Source organism: Anopheles nili, chromosome 3, assembly GCF_943737925.1.
Source record: "Anopheles nili chromosome 3, idAnoNiliSN_F5_01, whole genome shotgun sequence".
In the NCBI taxonomy this organism is placed as follows: Eukaryota; Metazoa; Arthropoda; class Insecta; order Diptera; family Culicidae; genus Anopheles; species Anopheles nili.
The window spans coordinates 45484761-45509526 of record NC_071292.1 but is presented as its reverse complement, the minus strand read 5'-3'; the positions used below and the strand labels follow the sequence as shown (position 1 = coordinate 45509526).

Here is a 24766-nt window from a genome sequence, read left to right as displayed (position 1 = left end):
GTGCTGTATATTTATAGTTTTTTTTTACAAATTTATATCTACATAACATTGTAATTAAAACTTATGAACATTATTATATATATATATATGTTCATGATGTAAAGATTTAAATTCAAATCACCTTTCGGAGAGATGAGCTGTATGCTGATCACGTTTAAACTAATTTTTTTGGTAGTCATTGAATATAGTAGGGACTCTTAAACGTCTTAGTCGTAATTATGAATGAGAAAAGCGTCGTCCTGATTTGCTTTGATTTGAAAGTGTGAACATAGTTTGTCCAACAGTTATCCAACTGTTATCACCTCTACTTATATTGCAGTGAATATGCTGTTAGTATCATAATATTGAATATATCTAGCTAAACTTCAGAACAATTTACTCTCCACTTATCGCTTACTGTTGTGGTCTGTATTTAGCGACATACAAGCCAGTAGGTGCTGTTGGATGAAAAGTGTCCATAAGCCGTTGGAAGAACTTGTTTGGTCCACTTGGTTTGGCGGTGGTTACGTGGAAGTGGTGGTCGCGATTGGAAGATTTTACTGAATGAAATGCACCGTGTCTCGGTTGGTTGCATAAATTCGAGCCGTCGTAGCTGCAGCGTTGGCATTGGACCGGCTGGTTGAGAAGAGGTGCGGGCATCGGATCGTGAAGAACGGGTTACTGTTTCCTTTTTGGTAGCGATAAGAAACAAGCCAAGCCAGGCTGTGAAAGGAAAACTACGGCAAGAGATAGTTGCCTGTTGTCGCTTCACTGCTTGCTGCTTGTCTGCCCTCGAGCAGTTTTCGACAAAAATGCATATCCCCGCTTGTATCTCACGGACTCTCCCCGGGTGTGGAGGACGTGGTAAAGAGCCAGTCGTTCAAAAAAGCTGATACTTGCCGGCATGTTGGGTCCGGTAGAATGGGTCACTAGGAGAGAGAGAGAGGCGTACGATTTCTTCCGACGTTACCACGGGACTGGTTTCATTGACGAGTTCACTTTCGTGATACCATGTCCTAAATTGCTGGGTTCGAGTTTAATTTCCCATTGCTATCAACGTTTATTTTTTGTTTTTCCCTAGCACGTTGGTGTAAAATGTAGCTTAAGATATATGCTCAACGTCAGTACGCCCGACGTACGACATTAGTTTCGAGTGATCGCATTTGATCATTTTTACGACACCTAAGGTATTTTGTCAATAAGAATTCGTTGCACAAAATAGATAATGTTGACATGATTTCAGTCTCTGTACGCTAGCGTTATGTTCGTTGAGTTCTTTCGTGCATTTGTGCACAGTGGATTCTGGCTATAATTGGAGGACGCCGTGATTTATATGGCGACCGAAGACATGGCGACTAGGGTGGCTGGACACCAGCACGTTACAGTCTAGTTGTTCCCATTGACGCCGCAATTCTTCTCGGTTGGCGACTCCAGTCGTCTGGATGTGCAGCTTTTTATGGATGTAAACAAACGGCTGGGAGAAAATGGGCGCAGAGTTCGCCTGGAACTAGAAACGAACACTAATGTATTAGGCTCTCGTTTACGGGAAAGAGGAAGACGAAGCCGCGGCATAACGGCGACTTGATCTCATTCACTATCCTCCATTCATGGGTATTCATGCCAGAAGAATCAACCTTTTTGGCTGAAAAGTTACCAGTTCCGCTCTGGTGCCGTTTTGGTTCTTGCCAAGCAAAGCCCAGGCAGCCTTTTCGCTGAGAATTGTGTGGAAATTACTCTTCTGGATCAGTAATCATGTATCTTTGTGCGGGTATGTTAAGAAATTAACTTACAGAAAGAGAAAGTTGCGTCTGAATTCATTCAAAAGCAGAAGTACTAGTGAATGTTTATTATACATTGTTCGGTTTGACTTTATATCTTTCTCAGTATTTCTCTACAATTCCGACATAAAATAAGCAACCATTGTTTTGTGTTTAAATATTATCCTTTTTTATCAATGAGAGTAAGAGATTCGAAGCATGGTCAAACTTTGATTTCCATTTCAAACATATACAAAAAAGAATACGTTTTTTTGTCATTCCGATGTAAGTTACGATATGTATCCGTAGTTTGAGGTCATTCGCAAGGAGTTGCAAGCAATTCCACATTTATTCCAGGCATTATCCCCTGCTTCTTCATCCACCTTTTATAACAAGCAATGCTCAGACTTAACCTTAAGCATGTGAATCATGCCACTCCCAACACGTTGGCGCGGTATAATAATGTCATTCTAGGCAATAAAACAAAACAAATCAGTATAATTTCCGCCCACCTGCGCTCATATTCCTCTCACGATGGTAATGAGCGCTACAGTCCCAACGATCGGTCACGTCCTACAGCTTTGGCGTCGTTTGCAAGCCCCATAATGCACGCTGTTCTTGCACCTCTCTGGGATATAATCAGCACATGGGATTGTTGCGGTGTATTGAAAGGTGTCCATGTTCGTGCGACTCATCGATCGGTTGGTACAATTGTTTGGTTCCTCTGACCGATGTTGAAGTCACGTAAGACCATAAAAAGTAATTCTTCGAGCATGTCGAACGGCAGAACGGTGGACTTGCATCCACTCCATCCATCTTGCTCTGGACCGTTGGACGTAAGCTTACCAGTAGTGTTAATGTATGGTATTGAATCTCGCCATGAGTTAAGCATCTTGAAGCATAGAGCTCTGATGTTACCACAAAAACCGCATACCAACTGATGAGCCTGATTATGATGACGATGCTGATGAAGGGGAATTGGTACCGTTGATGCCGTGCATGTAAAATGCTACATCGTTGCACTGTTGCTGCAATCAGCGCTAGTGGCCGGAATATTAGTACAATTTGTACGATGCATTTTGGAACATATTTCAATTTAATTTCATCTTGTATCCTTACATCGCTATCCACGATCGTACACTTCAGGCGTGAGAGCAACTAACTCAAACGTTACCATCTACTGCCATGAGTTTCTGTTTCGGTAACAAGATCATCATCATATCGTCGATCGTCGAGCAATTCAACTCGAGATCGTAAGTTGCACGACCAAAAAAAAAACCCCAACAACCTGAGACGACTCAGGTTAGCTTCACGCAGCCGGTGTCAGCATAACACACGGTGCATTCATCATCGATTCTCGCCCGGTCCGCCTTGGCTCGAGCAAAAATCAGGTGGCCTTCGCCAGCGCGGCCGGGGTGGTGTGTGTATATATCGATCGCCTGCTACCGTTGGTCACCGGGGTTCCAATGCAGAACCTACCCACCCGTGTCTACGTGGTGCCGTTCGTAGGTAGCAACCAACGTGTGTTCACGTGTCAACCTCATGTCGACGTGGTTGGTACAGGTCGATCGAGAATCGACCGCTTCGGTCTCGAGCTTTGCGGCCGGCCGGGCCAGGTGACCAGATGGTGTCGATTTCCGCCAACGTTGCCAACTGTGGCGCGTCGTAGGGAAAACCACCTGTCATCTTCCAACTCTTCCCTTCCCCTCCTTCAACATGGTGAGGACGGGGGTTTGTGGGTTGTGATCGTAACTCGAGACGTATCAATCATTCACAGGCGATCCTAAAATTACGACCACGGGTTGTTCAATTGTAGATGTGGCAGAGATCATCCCCTCCGCCTTTCGCCTATTGCTGCAACGCAATGCCAGTGTGTGTGTGTGTGGGAGATGAAGGTGTCACGCCGGATAAACCACCCCCAACTGTCGAAGTGACATTCACTCGGTGTTGTCTGAACTAGCGCTCCAAAGAGACCTGGGTTGCAGATGACGATGCACACCTTGGCTAGAATTACGATTTCCATCGCGTTCCTTGAGAAAGCGCGACATGGTGACGAGATCACACTGTTTCCATTCATTTTCGAATGCCAAAGGGTGGCGATGGGTAGGAGAAGTGCGTAGGAGCCAGTCTCCAGGTGGCGTGGGAACGCATGAAACCGCGCATGGGTTTTTTTTTGGTATTTGTAGCGTCGTACCGTGTGCCTGTTGCTCCCGTATTAAGCTTTCCCGTTTTGGTTCCAGCGGTATTGCGTAAAAACGATTGGTCGATCTCGATTGGTAACGCACGATCGTGTTTTGTTGCGCGCGGGAAAACGCTCCCGCGATCGACGCTGCATTCCATTCGAATTCCTATTCGCAAACATTCAGCGCAACGTCAAACAACGTCCATTCATCGTGATCCCGGGCGGTTTGGCGTCCGTGTTGGAGTGGGCATAATGAGGATAATGGCGTTGCTTTCGAGATTACCGGAACCCACGTGTTATTGTCGGGGTTCGATCTAATTGGCGTACGCGAAGGGGCCGAAGGATCTACCGAAGGAGGTTTCTTTTTTTTTTTTTTGAATGTTCCCACCACAAACGGTACAACTTACTGTTACAGCGTCATTGTAAGCGTTTGTTTGGATGTTTCTGAACTTTGGATCTTGGATCTGCTCAAATATATGTCCTTCGTTGCTTTTAAAATCTAATTTAAAAAAAAAAACAACTCTCGCCGCATGGAGAAAACACCCCCCCGACTCGACCGGATGTCTTACGTAACGTCGTCGTCGCCAATATGATCCCGGCCATCGTTATTAGCTAGGCAACGTGATTTTTCGTGCAACGTTCGCTCGATTCGCCGGGCTAGTCGAGTTGAGCCAGAGGCCTTCCATACTTGGTTGCATGATCGCAAACAGCGCCACCGTGTGGGATTGAGGGTTGGCAGGAGCGCGGCGTTGTTGAATGAAATATCAATGAAAGTAATTGGATACAGCCCCCCTTCACACCACACGCTTGCTTGCCGTCCCGACAGCCGTGCCTTTTTTGCCTGTTTTTTGTTCGCCCGCACGACGAAATTGCACGGTTTGACGAGTTCGGCGTCGAAAACGATGGGTGGTGGGTTTTTTTTGCACTGCTGCTGCTGCTATCGACACTTCAAGCGGGAGATTGTGAATGGGTTCGAATGGGGCCTTTGCGCCTGTGTTGTGTGTGTGTGGGGGGGGTAGGTGGCCACCTAATGAATGAGAGAGCGCAATAGAAAGGGCGCATACAAACACCATCATCACCAGCAGCAGCAGCAGCAACAGCAGGGTGCGCTCCGTTTCATGAATGAAATCGATTCGTAAACTCTCGAGCCAACGTCGCGCCGGAGCCGGCCCTGTAGAGAGCAGAAAATGGTTTCAGTGTGACGCTGAAAGCTCTTACATTCCCACCCACGCCAGACGGGGCCCCGTTTGCATTTCTCACCTGCGTTGTCTACGCCCTCGCTTCGTTGTGAGGGCGGCCCACGCTTTGGTGGTTTTTTTTGCAATGCCATTTTTTTTGTTTGTTTGGTCGCAAATGGGTCTTGATGAATGTCGATGCTGGCCCAACAGATCCTTGCTGGCATTAGCTAAGGGAAGGATAATATGGGGGCTGTCACTTGCACTTGTTCTACGTGGGGTGTGTAAAGATTCGCGCAACAGCTGTATTTTCGGAGCGTTTGGTCGTTGTACATGACATTTTTCTCACTCCCGATATTTTACAGATCTATGGGTCATATAATCAGGTTTCCAGATGCTACGCTCGTTCGTTACGCATTTGAAGGCCTGTGGCTGTTATATAATATACGTAAATGCATACATCCATATACTCGATTACATATATGTCATATATTTGAATTGAACTTTATATGAATTCACAATTCCTAAGCTCAAATAGGGTATGCTCATCAATTAACCTAACCTAATTCGAGCAAATTTCAGATAAATTTTAATATACGCAGTTATGGATAATATACCAATGTTGCAAAAACATCATCGGTGGTTATTTCAATGTTTATTCCAGCCAAGGTAAGCCGCTCAATAGCAGCAGAGTTCAGTCGTCAGCCAGCTTGGCAAACAAACGTGCACAGCATTGCGTGGCTACGCAGTGTAACGCAACCATGGCTCGAAACCTCGTCGCCAGCTGCCATTCCTGCGGCCTCTTGCGCATCGTACGTTTCCTTCGGCATGTAGTTATGAATGAGCTTGAAAACTGCTGCTCAATGAATGGGGGGAGGTAACCGATCGTCTGATGAATGGTACGGCATCCGAGACAGAGAGAGAGAGAGTGTGTGCGTGCGTGCGTGCGTGCGTGCGTATAAGAAAGGAAAATCGCACCAACGACCATGGGGTCAGTTTTCTTTACCCCGGCGAAACTACTACCGTACCGGTTGCCAACCGTGGCCGGCACTAATGCTTCACAAAGCGAGCCCCATCTGTGAGCTCTCATGCATATGAATGATTGGAAAATTGAAACAAAATCCTTCTCCGCGCGCAGGAGGAGCGCTTAAGGGAAAATCGGAAGGGAAATCTCCGGACGCGGAGGTTGTTTGCGTAACAAGAAAGTGGGAGTCGCCTGCGTGTGGAGGTATTGCTGAACGTTGTGTGGTTAGCACATTATGAAACTAAATGACAAAGAAAAACATAGAACGCACAGCCACACACACGGGCGTTCATTCAGTGATTTCGATCTTTTTACGCCCATGCTTTTTCACATTTGGCTGCGGCCGGCAGGGTGTGTGTGTGTCGGTTCGTTTGAATTTAAAGTATTTTCGTATTCGACGAGCTGCTGCTTTCTTTATCCATGCGCGGTTCCTTTTTTGATATCCCTCAAAACCGACGCGCTGGGCATGAGTATATTTATTCATTTCGTTTGATGCGCTGCGAAGACACCGTCCTCTGGGACTGCGTCCTCTGCGCCTTCGCAAGGTAAATGTAAAAGTAAATGAAAAAAAAACGAAAAAAAAAATAAGCAAACGTTACGCTCCGGTAGCGCCCTGGGCGGTGGTTCGGTCGGATTTCCACGATCACGATCTCGTCATGAGCACGTTCTACCGTGTATCCGGTTGTCTTATGATAATTTTATGAGATCCGTTGAGGAAATTTCTTAGACCTCTGCTCTTAGGCCGTCCGTAGCGCTACTTCTGTAGCGCATGTGCATAAATGGTCGAGTTAGTACTGGGGAAATACTGGCACTATCGTAAGTGTTTTGTGCAGTAAAATATAGTGATTTTTTTAGCTTTTCGCTGCGCTTAGATACCGCTTAAAAGTACATTTACATATTGTGTGCATTCACTTAATTTTATATCGAAAATGGAGAATGTATTCTCTTGGAAGCATTATACTAGCTTTCCAATACCTCAAAAATGTTATATCCATTCCACTTACAAGAACCTACAATACAGATACTGTGGGGGGTAATATATATATTTAGCATTTAAACAACCATAAAAATGAATGCTGCTTTGAACGTGGAAACCGTAGGCATGATTCGTAATAAATATTTGTGTGTGCTGTCCAAACGTGAATGCTTCAAGAATTCAAGAATTGAATTTAATACGTCAGATAAGTGATGGTGGGATGTATCTTCATTAAGGAAAGGCAGCGTAGGTTCACGTCCCATCTATTTAATGTTTGATTTTCTGTTCCGGTTTGCCTGTGCTTGGGTGGTAACTCTTTTCGAATGTTCCTATTTTAAGACGATATACGCATGTTACTCGTATGCGTGTCTCAGTGTGGAGTTAAAGTTATGAATGCAGGATTCATAGGATAAACTATGCATAACGTTTTCAAATGGGTGTTACAATTCGTTGCTTTATTAAATAAATCCTCCTACTATTATCAATGTTTCAAATTGAAGATTATTCGCGTAAGAAATGATATATATATTGTTGAACAATTTATTAAGTTGATCAGGATTTGCTCAGAACTTCATGTTTGTTAAAAGGAATTCATATCAAGAGATGGACGGCACGAAAGGAAGCTTTAATTATGATTTAAAATTGTAATATCCTCGTTTCGGTGGTTATATATTTTGCTTAAACAGTAATATACAAAAACGTGTCCGTGATCGGTGCAAAAACTCGTTTTCGTTCAATCTTCACCTATCACGTAAGCTATAAAATATCCCTGTTCCTGTCGCATGAGCGCTCTTTTCACTTCAACTTTTCTGTTCATCTTATGTCTCCGAAGTCTGTAAAGAAAACTGAAAAATAATCGAGTAACCCGCAGTCGGCTAGGGGCATTATTCGCAATGTATTCTCTCATTACCTTTTGCCTGCGTAGTTAGCCGTACGTAAATTCTTCTCCATACCTTGTCATTTGTGCGTGGAGATGTCGTTTGCTGCTGGTCCTCACTTGAATAATATTATCGTACCTCTTTTACCATAGTGTCAGATACAAATTGCTGATGCGAAACCAGCGTTTCCAGAGGACCCCCTTCTTTGTCGACGGAAATTATACCGTGGGCAAAACTTACGTAGCAACGGAAATGTTTCCTCACCGTCGACATTCCGGTTTCACCGTCGTTCATATCGCCATTAACATCGTCGTTTACTTCTCTTTCAAGTGGTTATGAATGAACGTAGGTTTTCTCCTCTTCTGTGTCTGCTCTTCTTTGTTTCTTTGGTTTCAACGTTATCTTTATGTTTTCCCGGTTTTCGTTTCACTCTTCATCCTGTTACCATTCATTATTTTTTGTGAAGTTTTCTACGCCAGTTCGTTTCGGGCTGCAATCTTACTTTTTTGTTAAGCGATGTTGGATATGATTGGCGTCAATGCTTTAACAAAATATTAGCTGAAGATAAATTGAACCCATTTATTTAGACATGTTCATCATTTGTGTCGGTTTTTAGGTGGATTCGATTATTATAACAAAAAAAAAATTTACCAATAATCCCACTAAAGTTGAGGACACAAAATCATGTATGAACATGAAAAAACTTAATCTTAACAGCATGGTTTTAGTATGGATTGCCATCTGTTGCGACAAATAATTGATTCTTTTACATGAATAAAATTGCAGAACTCATAAACCTTGGTTAACATTTCGGTTACAGTAACACTGTGTCTCTGTCACTGAGTGTCGTCGAGGATTTGCGAAGTTGAACGAGAAATCTATGTGAGAAAAGACAGCGAAAAACGAGTCTCTGCGCATGTATCATGAGTTGCTTCATTCATAACAATCTACTCGATACAGCGCAGTATATGAATGGATGTTTGAAGTAGTAAAATCGGTTCCTATTCAACTGTTTTTATGTTTGTTTGAATTTTTATATCTAGTTTTGTAGTAAATATATACATTTATGCGCTTGATGTGAATTTATAAATTAAGATAATTTTTGCTTATTTGGCTAGGTCTTTTATGTTTTCTGTTCTACGGTGCTCATTGCATTATTTCGCTTTGGGATTTGCTCCGTATTTGAAAACTGATGATAACTTTGCCTTTGTGTTTGATTCATCCTATCGCCATCTCCAAAATACTTAAACACGTTTTTAAACTCACAATGTTTTGTTACGCTCACCACCGGTAATTTGTTTGCTCTTCCCGGGAAGTGTATCATCACAGGAAGGAAATCACCGAATAGTCTTGGTAATGGTTCCCAAAGGCGCGCGTGTGGTAGAAGTAATGCATACATTATGCACGTATAAATAAAATACTGAAACTGAGCGGAAGTTGCTAATAGAGACAACTGCGCGGCGGATATGAATAAATATGAAGGAAGTGTTGAATTTATCCTCCGCACACTAGATTATGGGGACCCTAGCACACTCGTCATGACTTACACTTTCGATATCCATTTACAAACACCGAAGCGGTTAGTGAGGTTGTACATGCAATCGAATTAGCCAGTGTTAGATATCGTTACTTACAGGATGCTATGTATTGATTCATCCCTCTTCCAATTCTATTGTTCCATTTTTACACCTGTTTAAAATTTAAACTTCACACGATTTTAAATATTTCCTTATCGTTGTTGATCAATATGTGTGCCAAATAGTAAAAAAATCGGCACCGTCAGCCTGCCGTCTATATTTCATTCAGTTTTTGATCTCAAACCCAGCCAAGGTCACTACTCTTAGTGGCTATGTTTGTGTACGATGCTATTGCAACGCGATGTGACGGACATCCAAGCCTGACTGGTCTCTAGCACCCGAAGCAGAACATGCGTTGGCTCAGTGGACGGCGGGAAGCATGAATATAAATAAAAAAACCCTACGGTAAAGAAACAGACCCTAGATGCCAATCGAAAGTACGAGCTGTGTTGAGGCGACCAGGAATGGGACGCATCTTGAAAAACTTGAATAGCCCTGACTGCTATTGCTCAATTTAACCTGTTTTCATTTCCGGTGCGACATCCGGCAGTCGGTCGCGTGTGCGTCCTCTACGGGGCCGGACGTCGTTCTATCTTACAGCAACTGGAATATGATAATCGACGATGAATGGAGCGCAACGCTTAACCAAGAGTGTCCACTCCACAGATTTTGCCGTTGTGAGGCAGGATGCTTGCGTAGATGTGTGGAACCGCACAAGGAGAACATCCGAGATCCATCAGGGGATTATAAACCTAACCTAATCATTAGTTGTGTCCGTGGTATGTACCACTGGTCCTCGGTTCAAGCCTCGAGAAATTCGACGGCCTGTGGAGGATGTGAATAGAAACTGGTATGATAATGGTTTCCTCTTAGCCAGCGTGCCTGCGTTGCTATCAGTGCTTGTGATTCAGAGTCAAGTTCATTCAAGCATCACTTCCTGTGTGCAACTTTTGTTGCACCACTTCTCAATGGTCATTATGGTTGATTGGTTTTAAAAGTTAAAATTTCAACAACAATCCTACGAAACATCCTGAAGAATAACAATACATTTGTAGCATTTGTAGGGAAGTCAAGTCGATGGAAAACCAAAAATAATTAGCGATACACAAATCATGTTAGCATTGCGTAACTATATATAAATGTTAAAATCTGGATACAAAATGACAAACCAAACGATGCTGACATTTACTGACTCCCTGAAACGAAACATTATGACGACACGATCGACGTGAGCTATAAAGTGTCCACTGGTTGTGGTCTTTGTGTATTTGTTTTTCCATGGTTTCGGTATCATGATCATCGGAATGATAATTACCTTCATCTGCATTTAGACATGACTCCGTTTTTATTGGGTGCCTTTCACCAAGCGGTCACTTGACATTGTTTGCTCCAGCGGATTGTGCTGGAATGTAGGTTAGTCAAGCTCTGCCTGCCCGTCTGGGGGTAGTGCACGGCCATACCTGCGTACCTCATTGTTGACCGTAAACTGAAACATTAGTTCGCGAAAGCGTCCATCCAGCGCACGCAAACATGGCGTAGTAATTCTCCAACGTGAGCTAGTTTTTGTCATGAAATTACGCTCGTTGCTGTGTACGGGGTTGCGTTGCTGGTCCTAAATCTACGACCGGCAGGAAACGTGGAACAATAGGTATTCATTGTGCTGTTGCTGCGTTCCTTGTCGTGGAAATGAGATCAACTACATTGTCAAGAGCGCTTACTATTGCGATTGGACAGTTTTTATGAAGTTTTATATTTAAAACAGATAAGATTTGCTATGGCTTGCATAAAGTATGGGACTAAAGGTGAATTTCCCTACAATATTATTACAAACCCCGTAAATAACATTGACCAACGACCAAGCTTTCCATGAAATTTAAAGAATAAAAATTAAAAGTAATATAAATACTTTGAAAAACGTTGAAATGAATTTTGTATTGTAATTAAATTTAGAATTTTTATTACAGTTAGTATATATTTATAGTGATTCCATTTTCATAGAGTACCAAAACCTGTATATGATTACTAATGTCTTATAACTTCTTTGACTATCATTTGACTTGAGTCAAAGACTCTCTTCACGATCAAGACAAGATTCCGTATCAAATTACAAAATTTCGTGACGATATCAGATTGATAATTTGGCTATGATTACTAATATTCAAACGTTTATTAATATGCTTTAAATATTTTTACTTCCAGTATTCGGGCATTCGTATTGGACCAGTCGTCAAACGCGATGTAATGAAAGCATCTACTATGCTGGAGCACGAAAATCAGTAAGTTTATAAAATGTAAACGTGGGCTGAGGAATCGGGTTTCTGGTTTGGCAGAAACTACATACATTCATAATAAGTTTTATGTTACATTTAAAATATTTTGTGTTTTTTTAGTTTAACGAAACTAACGACCTTTGACAATTTAAACAAGTTACAGAAGAATATTGATTTATGTTCATTTTCATCGTCATGCCATATTGGATTTTCATACCATAAATAGTTTTTTTCCGACGAATCGGCATTCTGTAGTATTCTAATGCCTGACTAATGAAGCTAGTTATGAGAGAAGTGATTTTATATGCTGATGATTTGTTGAATTGATTTAACATTATCTAAAGAGGGGTGTTTATGAGAATTTACTCATAGTTGAAATATAACACATACGACAAGCCTAACTTCAAGAAATGTGTTGTTCAATAAGCAACGTGTGTTGGTGCTTTAACGGGTTGTTTGATTTTGTATATGCCCATAAATTAAAGAAATGTTCAATTTTATGACGCATACAAATTCTTCGGATGCATTCAACTGAACTCTTTGTTGTAGTTTTAAAAGATAGTCTGTGAGAGTTAACTTGCATTGAACGTTTGCTTGACTGTTGAAGTGGTTCTATCCTGAAAACTACTCATAGATAGTTAGCGTTCAACATTTCGTATCCCTCACAGCCGGATGTAAGTTTTATTACAGTTTAAGAACAGTGAAGCGACTAACAGCAACAATCTGGGGATCCTTATCGAGTGCCTGATGTTCGTCTAAGAGGCCACCGAATAAAGCTCTGCATGCCTAAGAAACACAACGGAATGAGTAAACGTTGCAACCATAAAAATTGCAGCCTTTAGCTCCATTAAAACCACATTGCAGTGGGTAGCGATGGTCGTTGACTGCGTTGGCTGTGCGAAGAACTTGTCGAAAAGTCATTAAATGAGGTTCCTCGGACCGAGATCAGAATGCTGACGGCATCATGTGTTCAAATTATGGCAATGCACTTGTAATGCAGCAGTAATGGAAGACGCCGAGACGTGCAAGACGACGCAAAAGATTGCCACTTGCACAGGCAATGATTTACTACCACCCGGGTCATAAAATTCTACGATCACATTACGATTTTTGGGCCGTGCTAGGCCGAGAAACAACTGTAACTTTGCTGGTGGTTAGGTTTTTTTCAATGTGCTGTTTTAAAAGAAATATGTTAAGCATGCTACAGCGCTTATATTTCATATTTTATTGTTTTATGTCTGTGATTTATAGGTATTAAAATATGTGATCAAAGTAGAAGAGATCATTGCAAATGCATGATGAAAGCTTAAAAAAATGGAACTTTTTTTTATTTATGATTTATCAAACTTGACACGTATTAAGTGGAAATGGTTCTATAGTAGTTAGGGGTTGAGAAATAATGTTAACAGTTTTGTAACGATTACCGAAAAATATAATTTATTTACTCTAGGTATGCTACAATATTGGCGTTTGATGTGAAAGTGGAACGAGATGCCCAGGAGCTGGCCGACAATCTTGGTGTGAAGATCTTCCAGGCGGATATCATTTATCATCTATTCGACAAATTCATGGCGTACCGAGAGGAAATCAAGCAACGTAAGCGAGACGAATTCAAGTCCATCGCTGTTTTTCCGTGCAAACTTAAGGTTAGTATGTTTATATGATGTATCTGAGACAAACAGTAATTGCTATTGCAACCAGTTGAAAATTTTGCGCTCGTTTTTTGAAGAAACATTTTTGGTTCGTGGCCTAGTTTAGATCATTATCATCTCTCGATCATCTCAATCCTTTACAAATAAAATGGCTATGCGCAGATAGGAAACTGCGCACGCCTGCAGAAGGGCCATGGTGTGTGTCTGTGTGTACGTTTACATTTTTGTTTATTTTTTCTTCGCCGTAAAGAAACATTTAAAGACGCGCGCGCGCACATCTGCGATGTGTGAAGAAGATAGCGAAATTTTATTTATAATTCCAAGGTCATTTGCGTTTGGTGATCTTGCGCACAGAGGATGCACGGGTTGCTTTTGTTCATTCAATGCCTCAAAAAACGCTTCTAAGACGATACTAATGATCGCAATGCAGCATATTTGTTTATATTATTGTATAATGAACGAATGCGTCAATTGTCTAATGTAACGAGAACATATTGACGGATATATGTGTATCATACACAATCAAACGAACAATACTGTTCGAATGTTTTGATGATTTTATGCGTTTCAGTGAGCTTATTCATGTCTTATTATTTTTGTTCATTATGTTATGTATTCTACTCGCAGATTCTACCTCAGTTCGTGTTTAACTCGCGTGACCCGATCGTTATGGGGGTGATTGTAGAAGCCGGTATTGTCAAGGAAGGCACACCGATTACTGTGCCTAGTAAAGAGGTAAGTAATGTTTATATATTTGTTATAAATTATTTATTTATACTGTTTATTTGATTTTGATATCAAAATTCTTATTATAAAAAATTTGTTTGTTTAAAATTTGTTTTATACGATAATTCAGTAGATTAAATGGAAACTAAACTCAATTCAACATGTATTAATACAGACAGATTGATAAATTGCACTTTTTGTTATGTATCATACGATTGTTCTTGACAACACTTTTCACCAAAACTTTATGAAGCAGAAACGCTTTTTTCAATACCATATTTAATTTAAAACTTCTAATTTATTTAGCTTGTGTTAAATTATTTTCAATATGAGCTACACCGTATACTATATTCAAAAAATTCTTACTAAGTTAGCCTCAATGTTGCAAAAGCTGCGATAACAATAGCAACATTTGGATTTTACGAAATCTCATTTGAGATCATTCATGTTTTGTGATCAGCCAGTCGCATGCTTGTCAGAAATTGTTTGTTGAACAAACCAACCAAGCAGCAAGCAAATATACGCAAACAAAATGAGGCAGTTTCGTCAACGAGCATTATGCAAATAACAATTAAAATTCTACGAATTCGAAGAAGCGGAAATATTACGAATCATTGTTATTCTGTTTGCGCTTGTCGCCATGTCTGCAGTGATTGTGTGCCCGTACGATCGTCACTTCTATGGCGTTCTTCGGACCGGAATACGTTGAAGTGGTCGTGTGACTAGTACAGAGTGATTTCGTTAATCCTGTCACAGTTGGTGGTCTACACGCCACCTTGTATGACTTTTCACGTATCAATATGCCACGTGGTAGCTGAAATGCATGCTCATACGTCAGACGAACGGATTTCCGCTGTTCAGCAGTTTAGTAACTGTAGAGCTTATAACACATTATTTTGCTCACAACACTCATGAAGAGTATATAATAGGTAGCCTTAGTCTTTTGTGTAAATTGTTTCAAAATTATTTTGTAAAAGAACAGTTATGCGTCTTAATTTTGTTTTGTTTTTGTTTTATCCTCTCGTCTGCTCACCATTCGTTTTACAATTCACGAGCATTTGAGCCAACGATATAGTCTATATTCATTTATCTTTTACTGCGATGTATAGTTTGTGGAGATCCGTGGTTTTCTAGAACATTTAAATTTAAGTATGTCGTGAATCACGCTTCACTCAACGTAGAAACATTGCACGTTTAGTTATGTGCACACGTATATAAAGTTTTGGATACATATACATACATGTGGACTATTTCTACACATCAATTGATTCGATTCATACAACCAGATTCATTCATAAAACTCACTCAATAGCCTATACGATCACGAAACACGTTCAGACTCTTTCCCAGTTGCGACGCATTTTAATTGTGCCCAGCATACTCTAAAGCCGGATATGTTTTTTTAACTTCCTTCCGGGCGCGTGCGCAGATGTATTATATAGCAAAATAGCATCATCCGGACCTTTGGGCATTGGATATAGGAAAAATGTTTTTTTTTTGTATTGGAGAAGTGCTATGCTATTTTATTAAATAAATTCAATTATTAGGTGCATTCTTTCATATGAAAACTATATGTTCTATGGAATGGTAATATATCTTTGTATTTACAAATTTATTTATATATGTATATGTTCTTTATTGAATTTTCAATTCTGTATAATGTTAAAGTTATCAAAAGATAAGATCGATTTTTTCGATACCATTGACAATAGCATAACATCGGCATATTAAGTCAAGCACTTTGCAGCAGCACGTCGCTGCTTCGGGTTTCTTGGTTCCGATTTCATGCGAACGTGAAAGAACGGAATGTCGACCGGAAGGAAGTGATGAGTTCGGGGACTGCAGCGGAGATGCGGGTATAAAACGAGATCCGGAGTAAACATATGCTACGTGTTCCGGTTTGTACGTTTGCACCGCAGCTGATCGTAAATTCTTCATTTCCTCCAACTCTGTGAAAATCGTAGGCCTTTAGGCAAGCCGAGAAAGGAAGCCCCTGTAGTTAAGCGTATAAGGGATTAAATCGGAAATGAACCAACGAATGAACGAATAAACGGATGGCCGTATGCTACAGAACGGCAAGAAAGAACGAAGCAAACATTATTTCCGGATGTTATTCTTCCGGTCTTTCATTTAAGGCAGCGAGGAATCAAAGAAAGGCAGAGGGAGGTAACGATCGTTGTTCCGCTTTGGACCGGAACTGTTCCGGTATTGCTGTGGTGCAGGTTTTTTTTTTGTTCTTGTTCCGTACCTTCTGCACACTTCTTCTTCCGAAGCTATATTCAGTGGATTCGTGTTTGTTGTTGCTGGTGCTGTTGTTCATGTTGGTTGTATTCTTCCATTTTACTTCCGGCCAATGTGAATGTGACGTAGCGGTGGTTAATGGAAAGAGGAATTTAGAAAAGTAAATTTTCATGTTGCTCGTATTGGCCCCGTATTCTTTATCTTTTTTCCTGTCTAGGCCGAACTCTTCAGCGTGTATAATTCTCTCCTCCTCCTCCACACCCTCTTTCTACATTAAGTGACCTTCTGTACTTCCGGTATTTCCGGCTGCAAGTATTGATTCGTGAGACATCTGTTTCCGTTACATTCCATCAGCGCGACTCATATGGTTGTGACTGTGGAAGAAATTAGTTGTTAGTTTTACAACGATAGTTAAGCAAGCGTTTCTGTGATTAGTTGTAAAGTTAAAGTCCTGCATATAGCTATGGAGGATAGAAGATCATACTAGAAAAATGGATATAAAATCCAAGGTTTGTCCAGGGAGGAAGTAATGTAGTTTTTTGCGCGTGATTTTTATTATACTGAGCTATATGATCCTATACTATGCTGAATGATTATTATATCATGCCAAAAGGCTATAGCTTGTAGATATATTTTGAATAATTATTTTCTTTTGCATTTGTTTTAGTAAATATTTCACACTTACATTACAATTAAACCATAATTCGGTTGGTTGTTTAAAAATTTGTTTAAATTTAATTTGATTTCATTTGTTGCTTTTGTTTGTAACTTCAATGATTGACTGAGTTTCAAGATGCATTATGGACTGTCTCTGAACAACGTAATGTAATGTTCATTTTTTAAAAGATGGATGAGACACATTTTGAAGGCATGGGAAAAAGAAGCGATAAATAATTTATGGCGGACTATTTTCAGGTTTAGTCACGCTGCATCTACAACAGCACAAACCAGAACATATTTTCGTTCACTGAAACGTTATATAATTCTTATTGGTTTCTGCGTACATAACATTATAGTTGTAATTTTGATTATTTATATTTAATGTTTGCTAAGCTGCGATGTTATAACATGAATATATGTTGCATGCAAATGTCTATAAATGCAAGGAAATAATTTTTGATAAATAATTATTTTCTTTTTGCTTATCAGTTGCAATTTGTATCAGTTCCATTTAAATGTTTTTATGTTTGTATATTGCATGCACTTTTGTTTGGTTTTTAAGAACTGCAGCAACATTCATAAGATTTTTTTCATGATTTTCGCGACAGATGTTTTTCTATAAGAACAACACAGCCAATCACATTGAATGGCTTTTAATAATGGATCGATTTTGATCTACAGGTGCTCTCGAAATAGTTTCATTATCGATCGATCATCTGTTTTTAGAATTGCCTATAGTTCAATATAATGTTATAAAATCATAAAATTCGTTCAACACTATCATCATAGTTCTAATCATCAGACAAACAACACAATGTGTTCGATTAACCATAATCAATGGCTTCAACGACCTTTTCAAAAGCATCAACTTGCTGGAGGGATGGGCCAATCTTCTACAGGAAGGGCTTAATAGCTGTGGGTTAGAGTAACGTGTTAGTTCGATCCAATTAAATTGAACCCGAATCGAATGGAGCCCAAAATAGTTACGCGCGTGCGCGTTCGTTGGGATCATCAGGTTTGAGATTAGAAACAATTATAGGTTTATTTATTATATATCACGCTTACGAACCCTGTATCCTGTTGGAGCTTTGATTTTACTTTAAAATTCATTCTCAATTTATTTAAAAAGTTCATTTTTCAACGTAGTAATACTTATTATAAGCGACGAAAGTCTCTCAAAAAGTATGGACTGATTTCAATTCGGATGTCGAATAATCATATTAAGTAAAATATAAAACAAAAAAATCAACCATTTCTATTTTACGACCAAGAACCCATAATCTAATCGTCCATACGGATTTTTTTTAGGCACCCGATGAAAGAGGAATAGGACTATAGCTCATTTCTAAAAAGAGGTCAGGTCAGGAAATGAAGCAAGAACGTGTTGCGCGCTTGCGTTATAAATTATTTTTAATTTGACTCGTGGAAGTCTTAATTGGACACTCTCTCTCTCTCTCTTTTTACTCCAAACGAGCCAGCCGGGACCAAACGACTGATCTGGCTGATGATCGTTTCGATATGCCCATGTTAGAGAGATTTTTGTGGAGAGTTAATTTTGTATCTATGTCTGCAGACATTACATCTACTTCGTGATCATTCGTATTATCGAATTTATTCTGTGTAGAGCTGCAATGAACGGCGTTTTCTCGTATTTCCGGACAGAAGTATCTGTAGTAATGCACATTATTTTTAAACATAAAAGAAAATTTCGATTCAAAATCCTAGTTGATAATTGTATGCTTTAAAATTTCATATGGAAATAAATTTCATGTATTTGTGTTGCTTAACAAAAGATTAAAGATCTTTTCGTGCCGGATTGAAATAATATACAAGATTTTTCATCACTGAAAATTATTTTTCAAACTTCCAAACCAGTAGCATGTAGACACAGGTAGCCCAACTTCCTGTAGATTCTACGACGACAGAAAGAACAATCGTTGGCCCAATGTCGTAGCAGAATCAAATGGAAACTATAAATTAATAATAAAGCTCAAGATAATCTGGCCTTTCTTGGTCAATGATCGCAAGCGTTCCTTCGACACACCTCTGTTAAATTCGAGATCTTCGTTTTAGTGTGCCTAACGAGTGTCGAAGAGGAGGGTTCTTCCGGTGTAACGATGACAAGATCTTAGACTGTTTCCCCACGGTTTGGTCATTTTCTTCTTTTCTCTTCTGATTCCACCGTGCCCATTGATGGGAGAGTCAAGTTACAAATCGAAAACCTGTTGGTAAATGCACAAGCCAAAGCTGGACAGGGTAGCAGCGGAAGAGTTATGATACGTTCTCGATCTTCTAATTTGGAGCGCTTGTTGTTCATTCATGGAAATTAAGATCGATGAAACGTGCGTCGTGCTCGTTCTTATTCTCTGAAGTTTGGATGGTGTTTTGCGTTTGTTCTGTTAATGGAGAACAGGTATTGATAATATAAGAAAATGGAAAAAGAGAAGCAACTGCAGACTACGCATGGTTAATAGATGAGTTGACTCATTTAAACTAGATTAAGTTAGAAATGTTGGTCTTGCTGTTCAGCACAAGATCATTTGACAGAGTGTGTATTAGTGCAATAGAATGGGAAACCAAGCAGCATCAGGCAAAGAGATGCAGCAATTGTTTATTAAACTAATTGGAAATGATTATCCTTTCTCGCCTGCTAAATGTTGTACCACTTTCGGACTAACAAACGTCCTCGTTCTTAGTTCTTTCGCTCTATCGTTGCGGATCGCTAACGATTTTCGACCCACCGGAAACACGCTATATCTACAATCGGAACGAAATGGCAGTGTGGGTTCGACCGTTGCCTCAATGCAGTTGTAAAAAGATACATTCAGAGCGCACATGTGGAGTTCATTTTCAGCCATACAGCGGTGGCAGATAAATCGTTCTAAGGCAAAAGGATGACGCCCCGCTGAGCGTATAGTGTTGGAAGTGAGGCCGGATGAGCTTGCGGGCCGAGAGTGAACGAGAAAAAAAAAGCATCGCAAAACGACTGCCGATCATCGACTTAGGGCTTCCTGTTTTGATTTTATGCTTTCTTGGCCCGCGGGATTTCGTCCAACAGGTCATTGATTGAATGGGCTGCGCTTGGGCCGTACTCATGTTCGCTGGAGTTTCTTCTTAAACATTTAACCAGCATCTCGCCACCGGATGCAGGCCAACAAACCGGCTTAAGATGTAGGCTTTTCTTCGTTTTCGTTACTGATAAGCCCTCTTTTGCGAGAAGTTTAACATGACCAAATTTTTTCTTTCATTTCGTTTCATGTTCGTTGTTTGCTTCGTTGTTTTAATCCTTTGCAAATTATACCTTTTGCTCGCCGGTGGCGAAACCTGATGTTATTCCACGTTGCTGCCTTCTAGAAAGCATGCTCAGGTTTTTTTTTTACTACATATTATTTTTCATTACCTTTTTATGGCAAATTTCATCCTTCGACCACGGCAGACAGACACTTCCTGCCACGCAAAGCAATCGCTAGTCAAAAATGCTCCTCACCAAAGGTGCATCAAACTCGTGCGCCGACTGGCCGCCGCAACCGGGCACGGTAGTGATCGTAACGAAAATAAAATACACAAAAACCATCCATGTTAGCGTTCGTAAACGATCATGCAGTGAGACGCTTTTCGGTTGCTGTTTTATCGTTAGCTTCGCTTGATCGAATCTGTGCAGCTGGAATCTGGAGCCATTGTGAAACGGAGGCTTTTCACAAGCGGCCACTTCAGCGTGTATGCGATTCAGTCAGTTGTAAATCATCAGGCAACTGCAACAAACTGTTAATTTTTTGTTGCCGTTCCTGCCGCTGCAATGCTCTTCAGAAACGGAAGCGAATTAAATTTAATCGGCTTGTTCCTGCTGCTGTTTGACATGAAATTAATTTGCCTTCATTTGAGTTTTTTTTGCTGTTAAACTTCTTGTGAATTCGACGAAAAAAAATCATCTTTGTTGTACATATTTTTCTTTGCCAAGTTATATCATGAGTACATGTTGCAGATGCAAATTCACGAAGCTTATTTAATGCAACGAAATGATTTATGACGAAATAATGATATTTTCTTTCCTTTGGTCAAGCCTACATCTGATATCATTCCAGTTTAATGTATATGTTTATAAATATGATATTTTATAGGTTCATAAGTCATTGAAATATAATTCAATACAATATTTCGTATTCAAATATACTTTAAATATGCCTGAACTGTTTGTAATTTAACTAATATGAGCAACATATGCTGGTTCTCGATTTGTTAGAAGTATTTTAAATGCATGTTGAGTAAATGTTTTACCTAGATAAATGAGAAATATTTCGCTACTGCCTTTTTTTTCTAACAAAGAATACTCAGTTCAAATTACAAAGTAAAGATGAATGTGCTTAGTTGTTTTTGTAACATAAAACTTCTTCAAAGTGACAGCTGATATTAAATCGCACTCTTCCCCCTAGCTAACACCCGTTGCAATAGTGCTCTTGTTGCCGCGGCAGCACCATGCAGTTGGCATAGTGAGAGATCGTACTGTAGACCAGCAGAATGATGTCACATTTCCGGCAATAACGACATTTCCCCACGCGTCATGGGAAAAATTGAATCGCAGGGTTTATATGGCTTTTTTCTCTCATCGAAAGTTGCTTCATTCATTCATTCCGTTGTGCTTCGGATAGCATTCCCCGTCGTTGTCTCACCCTGCAACTGTGGTAAACGTATGCTTTTTGCACTGACAAAAGGGAAAGGAGTCCAATATGTGCCTTTTTTTAGGGCGCATTCAAGTGCAAATAAACTGTAGTAGACTGCGTGACAACAGTCCGTGTAGGCAGACCGTCATATCGCGCCTCTGTCGAGATATGCGCCAAACCACTAAGCGGTTTTATGCGCTACATTATTACGCAGCACTAACGACATAAAAAATCCATCGACTAGTGCTGCGTTTGTGTTTCATTCGTGTGTTTTCTTTTCTACCAATATCATGGTAAAAACATATTTTGTTAACTTACGTATACGAGGTATATCTTTTTTGTTGAATCTGAAGGCTATTTCAACAGATACTCTTTGTTTCCGCACAACTTTACCTATAATAAATTAAATTACTTATTTCAATTGGTCTGTCAAATACTGAATATATCAATGATCAGTATTTTTAAATATATAGCTAATATATTGATGTAACTTATATATTCACACCTAAGCTGTAACCGACAAAAAAATTTGTGATAAGTCACCATGTTGCTTATCTCTTGGCTATGTTATGGTGGTAACGATTAAGTATTGGTCAATAGTATAAAGCAAACATATGAGCAAACAGACTACTGATCTGCGCATATCTAGGTTGGATCATTGATCGTAGGTGATTGGAAACGTGAAAAAGAGGGTCTGTTGAAGGTACCTTCACTGAATACATGCATTCTTAATCGACCGTCAGCAAAGCAAAGTTTCCCACGGTGATAACTGCGACAGTATCTGAAACTGACCAGTGACCATCGGCACACCAACACGATCGACAAGAAAACCGGCAACGGGAAATGTGCTGAACGTGTCTTCTACAATAATTTCCATTATGCCAGTCCGACTCCGACGTGGACGATACCTGGACGAGACTGTAATTTTTATTCGCCGAATGAATAAATAAAGTATAAAATGGCAAAACCACGCTGTGCTTTATTTGCTTCGCTCTAACAACGCCACTGCGAACATTTTAGAGAATATTCTCGAGACGACAGGATTCGTACGGTTGGCCCTAGTTGACACTGTAGCGTATCAGCGATACTTATCAGAACATCGTAAAGCAAAACGATGGCGCGACAATTTCACCCGGCTTTTTATTGTAAACAGGAAATCGCCGCAAAACATGTACCCGGTCTCGCTCGGGGGAAGCTTCGCAAGCTTGAACCCGGTGGTACTCTCTATCGGTGTCCGATTAGACGATGGCAGGGAATTAAACCACCAACCAAGTCACCCAGCACTGTTTTTGGAGCAAGCGAGTTAAAGAACGTAGCGCGATTGTATTTGTCATCAATTACGCCAGCTCCGAATCGGAGAAAGTAATCGCGCTCGATTACTCCGAATAATTTGAGCGATAAGCGCACAATTTGTACGCGAATGAAATTGCGAGCGCTGGTTGTTTCGGTGAGACTGTTTGTAATGGTTTTTTTTTTTGTCATAGAAATGTGCTTGACGGTTATGTGGCGAAACGTAAATATGAGTTGTCAATGAAAAGTTAAATGGCGTGCTAGACATTAGCGCCAGTTTTTCTTTGTTTTTGCTTGCATCGCTTCACAGTATTCTACACAGTATATATGATGATTAATGTACGGATGAGCCGTTACCTATTAAACAATGCAATTGATTCTAAATTTCCTGCATACCTATCTTATACACCTAGCATACTGTCTTAAGTGCAGTAGAAAATACTACGTCAGGTATTCAACTTCAAATTCAGACTCAACCGATCGCGAGTAGACGGGAGTTGATACATGCAGGATGATAAGATGATCAGAGATTTACCGATGTTTTGCGCAAAGTTTTCGCAGTAGAATGTAACAACGGAAGGCTCCGTTGTCGCCCTTCGCATCGAAGTATCGCACCGACCGTGTGAACCTCCGGCTAGATCCGTTCTCTCGCGTTCACTCCGCGCGTAGCAAAAGATTCCGAGGCAATTTTCTAAGCCACTGATCTGCAAAAGAAAAAAAAACTCGCGCCCCTCTGCTGCGTCCCTTGGATGTGCTGCTCTGCTCCACATTCGTGCGTTCATTTTGTGCTATGTTTTGTTAACCTCGCGAACCTCTCGGCGGTGGTGCGATCGGTGGATCGGTGCGGTTGATGATTTGATATTCACCACAGTCACGCACATGTGTTACGCAATTCAAAATGCTCGTTAAGTCCGACAATGGACACACACAATACGCGCTAGCATCGTGCCGATCGTCGGGCTTCTGCACGCCAACATAATAAGCATGGCGATGGAAGGGAAAAAACAAAGCATATCGTCGCATCAATTCTGCTGACCCCACCTTGTCTTTCCCATGCGAGGAATCGTGTGTGAGCCGCCTGATAAAATACACGCCGTGCCATGTCAATCTAGCAGCAAACCTAGCGCAGATGCCGCTGTTATAAGCTGGGAATAAGCGGTTGTGCTGGTTGAGCGAAATCATGGATCTGCTGGGCGGGTGCTGGCTGGATACGACACTGGCACTTGTACATACTGAGCGTGTCTTCCAAGGCAGTTTTCACAGGGTGTGGTCGGCTGGGTTGTATTGAATGACCGTGATAGAAGCTCGGTTCCTCAAGCAAGCAAACCAAGCCACACATGTGTGTAGCTTTGGTCTATGTCTCGATTTGATCCGAGAAGTTTCCCACAAGATGTTCAAGTATTCCAATGTAGTACCGAGCTATCGACCAATCTCGATTGTGATTATGAATTTATTGCTTCTTATTGTGCTGATATTCTTCCCGCTGGCGTCAGTGGAGTGTGGTCACGAATGCAATAAATAACTACTACTGATCGCTGGTTACTTCTCGGGCCTCAATTAGTTGAATAGTCGTTGGGTTCAGCTTATTTTATATCTGGAATGCTGATTGAAATCACGCATTTCTCTACGATTTCAATTAAACGCTTGCCCATCTTGCATATACGTATTTAGATAGGATGTTTTATTACTAAAATTATTACCAGTTGTACCGGAAATAATGG

The 24766-nt window shown here is 40.5% G+C and overlaps 1 protein-coding gene across 1 annotated transcript in view; it reads left to right on the top strand.

Moving 5' to 3' along the window:
• The window catches only part of LOC128726078 (eukaryotic translation initiation factor 5B), a 44131-nt gene that overhangs the window by 7019 nt on the left and 12346 nt on the right, over positions 1-24766 (top strand). Inside the window, exons 4-6 of the mRNA XM_053819864.1 lie at positions 11748-11824; positions 13269-13464; positions 14098-14205. Of these exons, the coding sequence (XP_053675839.1) occupies positions 11748-11824; positions 13269-13464; positions 14098-14205 (381 nt within the window). The remainder of the gene's footprint in view (positions 1-11747; positions 11825-13268; positions 13465-14097; positions 14206-24766) is intronic.